This window comes from Nicotiana tomentosiformis, chromosome 5, assembly GCF_000390325.3.
Source record: "Nicotiana tomentosiformis chromosome 5, ASM39032v3, whole genome shotgun sequence".
Taxonomy (NCBI): domain Eukaryota; kingdom Viridiplantae; phylum Streptophyta; class Magnoliopsida; order Solanales; family Solanaceae; genus Nicotiana; species Nicotiana tomentosiformis.
The window spans coordinates 82666077-82676626 of NC_090816.1; the positions used below are offsets into that span (position 1 = coordinate 82666077).

General features: G+C 41.4%; 1 protein-coding gene across 1 annotated transcript; it reads right to left on the minus strand.

The window, feature by feature from the left end:
* Positions 1-1972: 1972 nt before the first annotated feature.
* LOC138892678 (uncharacterized) lies at positions 1973-5743 on the minus strand. The gene is made up of 6 exons (XM_070176414.1): positions 5504-5743; positions 4584-4757; positions 4022-4395; positions 3629-3773; positions 3198-3500; positions 1973-2476 (listed from the first exon to the last, which is right to left on the minus strand). The coding sequence occupies exons 1-6, from the start codon at positions 5741-5743 to the stop codon at positions 1973-1975; spliced, it is 1740 nt and encodes a 579-aa protein (XP_070032515.1).
* Positions 5744-10550: the final 4807 nt, after the last annotated feature.

Consider the following 10550-nt stretch of genomic DNA (forward strand, 5'->3'; position numbering starts at 1 on the left):
CATAGCGATCATAATCATGTAGTCATAAAGTGAATAAGAATGTTTCATTTAGAAAACAACTCCAATTCAAGGCATATTAATAGCCTAAGGTCTAATCCAGTCATAAACCACACATATGCCCGTGTACACACTGGTCACCTCATGTACACATCGTTTCACATAACACAATTATGCAATTTAAACCAATTCCTAAGGGGTACTCCCCCTCCCCCCCCCCCCACAAGGTTAGAAAAGATACTTACCTCAAACAAGCCAATTCAATGCTCCAAAATATTTTTCCTTTAAAATTCACCTATGCTCGGCTCAAATCTAGCCAAAAACGACACAATAATATCAAACAGTTCTAAAGGGAACAATTCTGAACAATAAAGGCCCAATCTTTACCCAATCACCAAAAAGTCAAAAAATTTAAACCCGAGGCCCGCCGGCCAAAACTCTGAGTCGAGGGATAGATCTCGACTACCCATAACCCCATGAGTCCAAATATATCATTAGTTTTCAAAATCAAGTCCGAATCGACTCTCAAATCAAGTCCAAATCGACTTTCAAATCTCAAAATTTTATTTTTTCAAAACATAGTAAAACATTCTCTTCAAATTTCATGATTTTGATGTTAATATATATAAGAAATCAAGTTATAATATAAAATTTGAGTGAAAATCAATTATCCAATAGTTATGTGTGAAAATTCCCTCCCACAAAGTGATAAAATGAGAATAAGTCTCGAAATCTCATCTATAAACCCAGCTACAGATGTCACATTTATGATCAGAGACACAGGGATCACAAATGTGAAGTCTGCCAGCCCAGAGAATGTCGCAAATACGACCAGTATTTCGCAAATTCGAAGCCAACAAATGTCACAAAAGCGACCAAATAATCGCAAAATAATGCGACCAGCCCATGCCCAGTTCCACCATCGCAATGGCGAGACTGACTTCGCAAATGCGAAGCCAGTCACCCCTTCCCACCATTGCAATTGTGGCTGATACCTCGCAAATGCGTACTGGTCTTCGCATTTGCGAGACCTGCAGCACCAGCAAAAATCTAAATTCAACTCAAAACACTTCGAAACACGTCTGAATCTCATCCGAGCGCCCGGAGCTCCACAACAAATATCTACACAAGTCTATAAACATCATACAAATTCGCTTGGGAGATCAAAATACAAAAATAACATATAAACCATGAATCGAACACCAAAATGCATCATGCAAACTTTGAAACTAAAGAACTTCTTAAATCACATCAAGCATCTGATTCCTATCAAACCAGCTCAGAATGATACCAAACTTTGCACACAAGTAGCAAAAGACAAAATGGACCTATTCCAATTACCGAATCCAAAATTAGAACTCGATAGCCACAAAGTCAAACCATGATTAAACTTATAAAATTTCTAAACCTTTAAATTGCCAACTATCGGCAAAAAGAGTCAATTCATCCTAGGAACCTCCTAATTCAATTCCGGGCATACGTCCAAGTCCAAAATCACCATATGAACTTATTGGAACATCAAAATATCGTTCCAGGGTTGTTTTTCACAAAAGTCAAACTTGGTTAATACTTCCAACTTAAGCTTCCAAACTAGGAACTAAGTGTTCCACTTCAATCCAAAACCTCCCAAAAACCAAACCAACCATCCTCGCAAGTCACAAAACCACAAATACATATACGAGAAGCTTCAAAAAGGAAAACGGGGATCAAATACAAAATAACAACCGGTCGGGTCGTTACATTCTTCCCATCTTAAAAAACGTTCGTCCTCGAACGAGTATAGAGACATACCTAAAGTGCCAAAAAGATGAGGATATCGGCTCTGCATATCATGATCGGTCTACCAAGTCGCCTCCTTGACCGGTTGACTTCTCCATTGAACCTTAACCGATGTAATATCCTTCAACCTCAGCTTCGAGACATGCCTGTCCAAAATGGCTGCATGCTCTTCAACATAAGTCAAATTCTTGTCCAACTACACTGAGATGAAACCTAACACATGTGATGGATCCCCATAGTACTTCCTGAGCATGGAAACATGGAACACCGGATGAAATCCCGATAAGCTGGGTGGAAAAGCAAGTTTATAGGCCACTTCACCAACTCTCTCTAGAACCTCAAAAGGATCAATATACCGAGGGCTCAGCTTTCCCTTCTTCCCAAACCTCATCACACCCTTCATAGGCGAAACTCTAAGTACAACCCTCTCACCCATCATGAATGCCACATCATGAGCCTTCCTATTAGCATAACTCTTTTGCCTGGACTGCACTGTATGAAACCGCTCCTGAATCAATTTCACCTTCTCTAAAGCATCACAAACCAAGTCAATGCCCAACAACCTAGCCTCCCCAAGCTCAAACCAACCAACCGGAGAATGACATCGCCTCCCATATAAGGCCTCAAACAGAGTCATCTGGATGCTTGACTGATAATTGTTGTTGTAAGCAAACTTTGCTGGCGGTAGGAACTGATCCCACTGACCCCAAAATCAATAACACATGCTCGCAACATGTCCTCCAAGATCTCAATAGTGCGTTTGGACTGCCCGTTCATCTGTGGATGAAATACTGTACTCAGCTCGACCTGTGTGCCCAACTCACGCTGCACAACTCTCCAAAAATGATATGTGAACTGAGTGCCTTGATCCGAGATAATAGGCACAGGCACACCATGCAGGCGAACGATCTCTCTAAGATAAATTTGAGCAAGATGCTCTAAAGTGTAGGTATTCATGATTGGAATGAAGTATGCAAACTTGGTCAGTCTGTCCAAAATGACCTGCACAACATCAAATCTCCTCAAGGTCTGTGGCAGCCCAACTACAAAATCCATAGTGATACACTCCCACTTCCACTCTGGTATATCTAGCCTCTGAAGCAATCCACCAGGTCTCTGATGCTCATACTTAATCCGCTGACAGTTCAAACACTGTGCCACATACTCAACAATATCTTTCTTCATCCTTCTCCACCAGTAGTGCTGCTTCAAATCATGGTACATCTTCGCGGCACCCAGATGAATGGAATACCACGAACTATGGGCCTCCTCAAGAATCAGCTCCCGTAACCTATCCACATTAGGCATACAAATCCGGCCCTGAAACCTCAATACTCCATCATCACCAATAGTCACCTCCTTGGCATCACTATGTTACACCGCGTCCTTAAGAACAAGCAAGTGGGGATCATCATACTGACGCGCACTGATGTGCTCAAACAAAGACGATCATGATACAACGCAAACAAAAATCTTGCTAGGCTAAAAATATCCGACCTCACGAACCTATTGGCCAAAGCCTGAACATTTAAAGCTAACAGTCTCTTCCCAGCTGGAATAAAAACAAGACTCCCTATGCTCTCCACCTTCCTGCTCAAAGCATCGGCCACCATATTGGCTTTTCCCGAATGATAAAGAATGGTGATATCATAGTCCTTTAGTTGCTCTAAACATCTCTGTTTCTTCAAGTTCAGATCCTTTTGCTTGAATATGTGTTGAAGACTCTGGTGATCCGTGTATACTTCATAAGACATGACATAAAGATAGTGCCTCCAAATCTTAGGCGCGCGAACAATGGCTGCTAACTCCAAATTATGCACTAGGTAGTTCTTCTCATAGGGATCCAACTGACGCGAATAAATTCACACCTAATGCCAACCCATAAAGCGTCACAGTAGATTGTATATGAACCCAATGCTGAAGGCAAAACCAGAACTGGAGATGTAGTCAATGTAGTCTTGAGCTTCTGAAATCTCTCATCACACTCGTCAGACCACCTGAATGGGGCATCCTTATAAGTTAACCTGGTCAATAGAGCTGCAATAGAAGAGAAGCCCTCCACGAAGCGGTGACAATACCCATCAAACCCAAGGAAACTCCGAATCTCGGTAGCGGTAGAAGGTCTAGGCCAACTCTAAACTGCCTCAATCTTCTTCGGATCCACCTTAATCCCCTAATTGGATAACACATGATCCAAGAATTTCACCTAGTCTACCAAAACTCACACTTGAAGAACTTTGCATACAGATTTTTCTCCCTCAAAGTTTGGAGCACGATCCTCAAGTGCTGCTCATGCTCCTCTCCGCTGCCAGAACACACCAATATATCATCAATAAACACAATGATGAAGGAATCTAGATAAGGCTGAAACACGTTGTTCATCGAGTGCATGAAAGTTGCTGGGGCATTGGTCCGCAAAAAGAATATCACCAAGAACTCATAATGCCCATAACGGGTCTTGAAAGTCATTTTAGGAATATCTGAAGCCTTGATCTTCAACTGATGATACCCCGATCTTAGGTCAATCTTCAAGAATACCCTAGCACCCTGAAGTTGATTAAATAAATCATCAATATGTTGAAATCGGTACTTGTTCTTGATAGTAACTTGTTCAGTTACCTGTAGTCAATGCACATTCTCATATAACCATCTTTCTTCTTCACAAATAGAACTGGAGCACCATAAGATAAAACACTCGGTCTGATGAAACCTTTGTCTAGCAATTCCTGAAGTTATTCCTTTAAATCCTTCAACTATGTTGGAGCCATGCGGTACGATGGAATAGATATGGGTTGAGTGCCCGGCACCAAGTCAATACCAAAATCAATATCTCTATCGGGTGGCATGCCCAATAGGTCTGCTGGAAACACACCCGAAAACTCACTCATTATCGACACTGACTCAACGGTAGGAGTATCAACACTAGCATCCCTCACAAATACTAAGTAATCCAAGAAACCCTTCTCAACTATCCGTTGAGCCTTCAGAAAAGACACCACCATATAAGGAGCATGACCCAAGGAACCTCTTCAGTCCAACCTCGGCAACCCCGGCATAGCCAATATCATGGTCTTAGCATGACGATCAAGAATAGCGTGATATGGTGACAACCAATCCATGCCCAAAATCACATCTAAATCCACCATATTAAGTAACAGAGGGCCAACCCTGGTCTTATAGACCCCAATAGTGAACAAACAAGAATGATAAACATGGTCCATCATAATGGAATTCCTAATGGGTGTAGACACATAAACAAGAGCATCCAAAGAATCACGAGACATAAACAAATATGAAGCAAAATAGGATAACACATAGAAATAAGTAGAACCCAGATCAAATAAAACTAATGCATCTCTATGACAGATTATAATAATACCTGTAATGACAACATATGATGCAACTGCCTCAGTCCTACTAGGGAAAGTATAACAACGGGCCTAGCCTCCCCTATAGGATGTCCTCTACCCGCCTGTCCTCCACCGTAGCTAGTTGTGCAGGTGGAGTAGCAACTTGAGCAGAAACCATAACCTAAGTACCCCATTGAGGTCCATCCCTCCGAAGTCTGGGACAATCTCTCACCCTGTGCCTAGTATCACCATATTCGAAACCATCCCTTTGCGAGTATGGCTGCTAGTACTCAGTCTGCCCCGGACGATTGGAATAATCGCTATAGGAACCCTGTACAGAAGGTGTAATGAAAAGGATGGTTGTCCGATGTGAGTACCCTGGGATCCCTGGCTAGTTGAGGCTCCACGGGTAACCTGAAGTGCGAACTGAATTGGCCGACTGACAAAGCCTCTCCCATGACAGGATAAAACCGAAGAGCAGGAACCATTAAATACTCCAAAATCTTGAGGCTTCTTAGCCTCCCTATCCCCCTATCCTTCCCTCGGATACGCTCTAAGTTCCTAGCAATCTCTACAACCTGATGAAATAAAGTCTCAATCTCTAACTCCTGTGCCATCTCAAATCCAAGGCTATAAACGAGTCCCTCAATAAATATGTGGACCCTCTCTCTATCAGTGGAAACCAAAGTAGGTGCATGATAAAATAACTCTATAAACCTCATAGAATACTCGGACAGAGTTATAATTCCCTAAAGGAACTTCTCGAACTTGGTGCGCAACTCGTCCCTGCTGGTTTGTGGAATATACTCCCTCATGAAGAGATTAGAGAACTGGGACCAAGTAAGTGGTGGTGCGCCGGTTGGCCTACTTGCCTCACATGTCTACCACCATCTATATGCTGACCCCATCAGCTAGAAAGTAGTAAGGTCGACCCACTCGACTCCACCAAACCCATAGCATATAGAATACGATGATAATAGTCCAAGAAACCCTATGCATCCTCAGAAGCCCCACCCCTAAAATGAGGAGGATGATACTTCTGGAACCTCTCTAACCCCTTCTTCTCATCAACCGATGCAACTATCCCAACCTCGGGCTGAACCGCAATCACGGGATGCATCGCTATAACACCCAGAGCCTTATCCATATGAGCCCGTTGCTCTGGAGTATGTGTAGCGGGAGTCTGGACCCCTCCCCCAGCCTGTGAAGTAGTTGGTGCAACCGGGATCAACCCCGCCTGATCCAAAGTCCCAAACATGCTCAGACAGTGTGCCAAGGTCTCCTGAAGTACATGGATAGCAATAGGCCCCTCAGTTGCCTGCTCCCCAACCTGAGCTACTGGTGGCTCCTTAGTCGTGGACCTAACACGGCCCCTTGCTGTGGTGCGTGCTCCGCCTTTGCCTCTACCCCTCCTCTAGAAACACTGGCCCTAGGGGAAGTATTATCAGTAACTGAAGCTTGTGTCCTCACCATATATGAGAGAATAGAAAGACAAAGGATCAAACTCCAAAAATCCATAAATCCGCACGATAAGGAATGAAAGAAGTGAAATTTTCCTAATAGTTCTATAGCCTCTCGAAGATAAGTACAAACGTCTCTGTACTGATCCGCAAGACTCTACTAAACTTGCTTATGACTCGTATAACCTATGAACCTAGAGCTCTGATACCAACTAATTATGACCAAATTTCAATCATAGGGGTCGTGATGACATCTAGTCTCTAAGACTAGGGATGCCTATCACATAACAATCTCAATCAAAATATAACAAGTTTAAATTAACGAAAAGCAAGAAATATGATGATACTGCCAAATGTGGATACAATAAGTAACTTCGCAAAAGCCAATAATACTGAGTCATAATCTCTATAATGAATACATAATAAGTCTCGAGAAGTACAATACTATTTGGAATACATAAACAATAAAAATAAAGTAAAGAGGGTTAATCCAAGGCCTGCGAACAGAACAACATGGATACCTTGAAGTCTCCTACAAGCTCAAGCACACCTCTCTATCAATCCGCTCGATCAGAAGTACCTGGATCTGCACAAGAATGTGCAGAAGCATAGTATGAGTACACCACGGTCAGTACCCATAAGTATCAAGACTAACCTCGGTGGAGTAGTGATGAGGTTCAAGGAATAGTACTCACTTGTCAAATAACTTGTGCAATATATTAATAACTGGCAATAGAATATGTGTAAGAAACACATATAAACCATCTCGTAGAACATGTGAGAACAACTTAATGTAGAAAAACTCATTTTTAGTCAACAAATCATCAAGAAAATGAGGCATGTAATAACATGTCAATTCAACTAACCACTCATTAAAATATAAGACAGAAGCTTTCAAGAAACATGTAAGGATCGAAATATCAACCCAGTTTCACACATAAACGAAATCAGGGAAATGCACCCCTGAAGCATCACATAACATCATCAACAATGCCACCCTTATTTCATCGTGCGAATCACAATGGAATGCTTCCCTTATGATGCCGCACGCACATAAGCCACCCTTATCCCGCTGCATGCGCATTTCAATTAAAAGCTTCCCTTATGTCTCCGCATGCGCTTCTCTCCACCCTTATACTCCACACAATATCAATCAATCCACACAATATGTCCATATATGCCACAATATTACAAAAACAATAGTACCCAAAGTTTAATCAAGATATAAGATCAAATCTTAACAACAAGGTGCACAAGAACATGATAATAGCATAAAAGTGCAGAGAAGTGTTCAGCAATAAAGCACAACAATGGCTAAGTCAAACGTAACGATCATGATCATCTAGTTATAAAGTGTAACGACCCGTCCGGTCGTTTTGTGAATTGTAGTCCCATTCCCCTATATATTGTATCTTTTACGTTCATTTGTGGTTATGTGACTTGTCGGGGTGGTTGGATTAGTTTCGGAGTGAATTGGGACACTTAGTCCCAAGGTTGAAGGCTTAAGTTGAAAGAGTTGATCGGAGTTTGACTTTTATGTAAAAGACTTTGGAATGGAGTTTTGATAGCTTTGTATGGTGATTTTGGACTGACATGTATATCCGGCGATTAATTTGGAGGTCCGTAGATTGGTTTGAGGCTTTTTGGCTAAAGTTGAAAAGTTGAAGGTTTGGAAGTTTGAGAAGTTTGATTGAGAGTTGGCGTTATTGATATAGGGTTCGGATTTTTGTTTTGTGAGTTGAAATTGGTCCTTTGTGTCATTTGGGACTAGTGTGCAAAATTTGAGGTCATTCGGAGTTGATTTGATATGGTTCGACATTGGTTTTAGAAGCTGGAAGTTCATTAGTTTCATTAGGCTTGAATTGGGGTGCGATTCATGATTTCGATGTTGTTTGATTGATTTAAGGCTTCGACTAAGTTTTTATTGTGTTTTAGGACCTATTTGTATGTTTGGATGGGGTCCCGGGGGGCATCGGGTGTGATTCAGATCAAGTTCAGCTTCATTTTGGACTTTGTTGGACTGCTGATTTGCTGTGTATCTGGTTTCCTCTTTCGCGATCACGAAGAATGGGACGCTATCGCAAAGAGTTGTTATTATCAGCTAAAAATTTATTCTTCGTGTTTGCAATGGTAAGCTCACATTCGCGTAGCTTTGTGAGGATCAGGTCATCGCGGACGCGATGAGGTTCATGTGTTCGTGTAGAGGAGTGGTCAGCTGAAACGTCAGGCTTTAAACCTACGTGATCGCGTAGATGTGCACGTGTTCGCGAAGAGTCATATCTGGTAAACATCGCGTTCATGACTGTGTCTTTGCATTCGTGTAGACTATTTTGGTGGGCGGTGATTATTTGTTCTCCGTGATTGCGATGTTGGTCCCGCGATCGCGATGCATAACACCTGGGCAGAATGTTTAAAACCCATTTTGAGGGTTAGAGTTATTATATCATATTTTGAGTTGTAGAACTCGGTTTTGGGCAATTTTGGAGGGGAATTTCATGTCTTGGATCGGGGTAAGTGTTTTTGACTCGGATTTGTTCACTTTTCATGATTCCATCGTTGTTTTTATCATTTATTTGGTGATTTGGAGTAGAAAAATTGGGGATGTTGTAGAAACTTTTCAAAAATGAAAAATGGAGATTTGAAGGTCGATTTGAGGCCGGAATTGAATGGTTTTGTTATGGTTGGACTCGTAATTGAATGGATGTCTGGAATTTTTGAATTTTGTCGGGTTCCGAGGTGCGAGTCGATGGATTAATATTTGGGTTGACTTTTTGATTTAGATAAAGATCGAAATATTATTGTTTGAAGTTATTTCCTATGGCATTATTTGTTGATATTGAGTTGTTTGTAACTAGATTCGAGTCATTTGGAGGCCGATACAAGTAACAAGGGCTTGTTGGAGTTTTGATTTGCATTTTTTGAGGTAAGTAACTTTTCTAAACTTTGAATTGAGGGTATTTATTCTTGAAAAACATGTTATTTGTGTTGTGTTGGGGTGACGCACATGCTAGGTGACGAGCTTGTGGGCGTGCACCATGGAAAGCATGATCCGGGTTGATTTTTGTATGGTGTTGCTATCAAGTCTTGTTTTATCTATGTAATCCCTACTTGTTAGAGTAATTGAGTTATGATTCATGTTAGAAATCATATTTAGGCTATGTTCTTATTCGGTTGAGACCTAATGAGGTTATTTCTATTGTTTTGAGTTATCTGCTTTAACTATAATTACATATTCAGTCATGATTCTTAATTTGCATATCATATCTCAGTCTCTGTTATCATTCAATGTTACATCACATGTTATTATTGTTCAGGCTTGGTGGTACGAGATTGTGAGCCCGTGAGAATGGAGAGATTGATTACTGAGGTGGGCCTGAGAGTCGAGTTGTGAGTGTTCTTTTGGAACGGGCTGCATGCCGCAACATGCCATATTGGCTTTATGACTATTATGTTGATTGGGTTGCATGCCGCAGCAGGCCTTATAGGCTTTATATTAGTGCTTGGGCAAGATCCGCCCCTCCAGAATCTGACATACCAGCAGTGAGAACATGCACAATGATATACATACACGTGCTTTGGTGAGGGGCATTGATGTCAGGCACCCGTACAGTGCTAAGTGATTGTGTGTGGATTGTGTAGGCATTTGGCAGACAAATTGAGTATCTCTGAGAGTGTGAGTACTTGGAGATATCACCGTGAAATCATTCATTGACATTCATATCTGACACGTAGGCATAGAGATGTATCATTCCTCATGCTAGCTGTAATTAACATGTTCCTATCATCGTTGGGATTTAATTGTTAAACTTGAAAGCATGTCTAAATTTCTGTAACATGAACGAGCTGATTATAGTATATTCTCTGAGTTGTTTATTGTTTATGTCATCATTTAATTTGTGTTTTCATTGTATTGGACTCTAAATGTCTTCTTCTAAGATCGTCACTACTTTTAACCCAAGGTTCG

What these genes read in the sequence shown, in the direction of transcription:
- LOC138892678 (XM_070176414.1), bottom strand. Translation starts at nt 5,743, where the DNA reads ATGGCACAGGAGTTAGAGATTGAGACTTTATTTCATCAGGTTGTAGAG. An exon ending in AACTAGCCAGGGATCCCAGG is followed by an intron (nt 4,758 to 5,503) that starts GTACTCACATCG and finishes TCTTTTCTGAAG; the next exon opens with GCTCAACGGATAGTTGAGAA. An exon ending in ACTTTGAGGGAGAAAAATCT is followed by an intron (nt 3,774 to 4,021) that starts GTATGCAAAGTT and finishes TGCCCCATTCAG; the next exon opens with GTGGTCTGACGAGTGTGATG.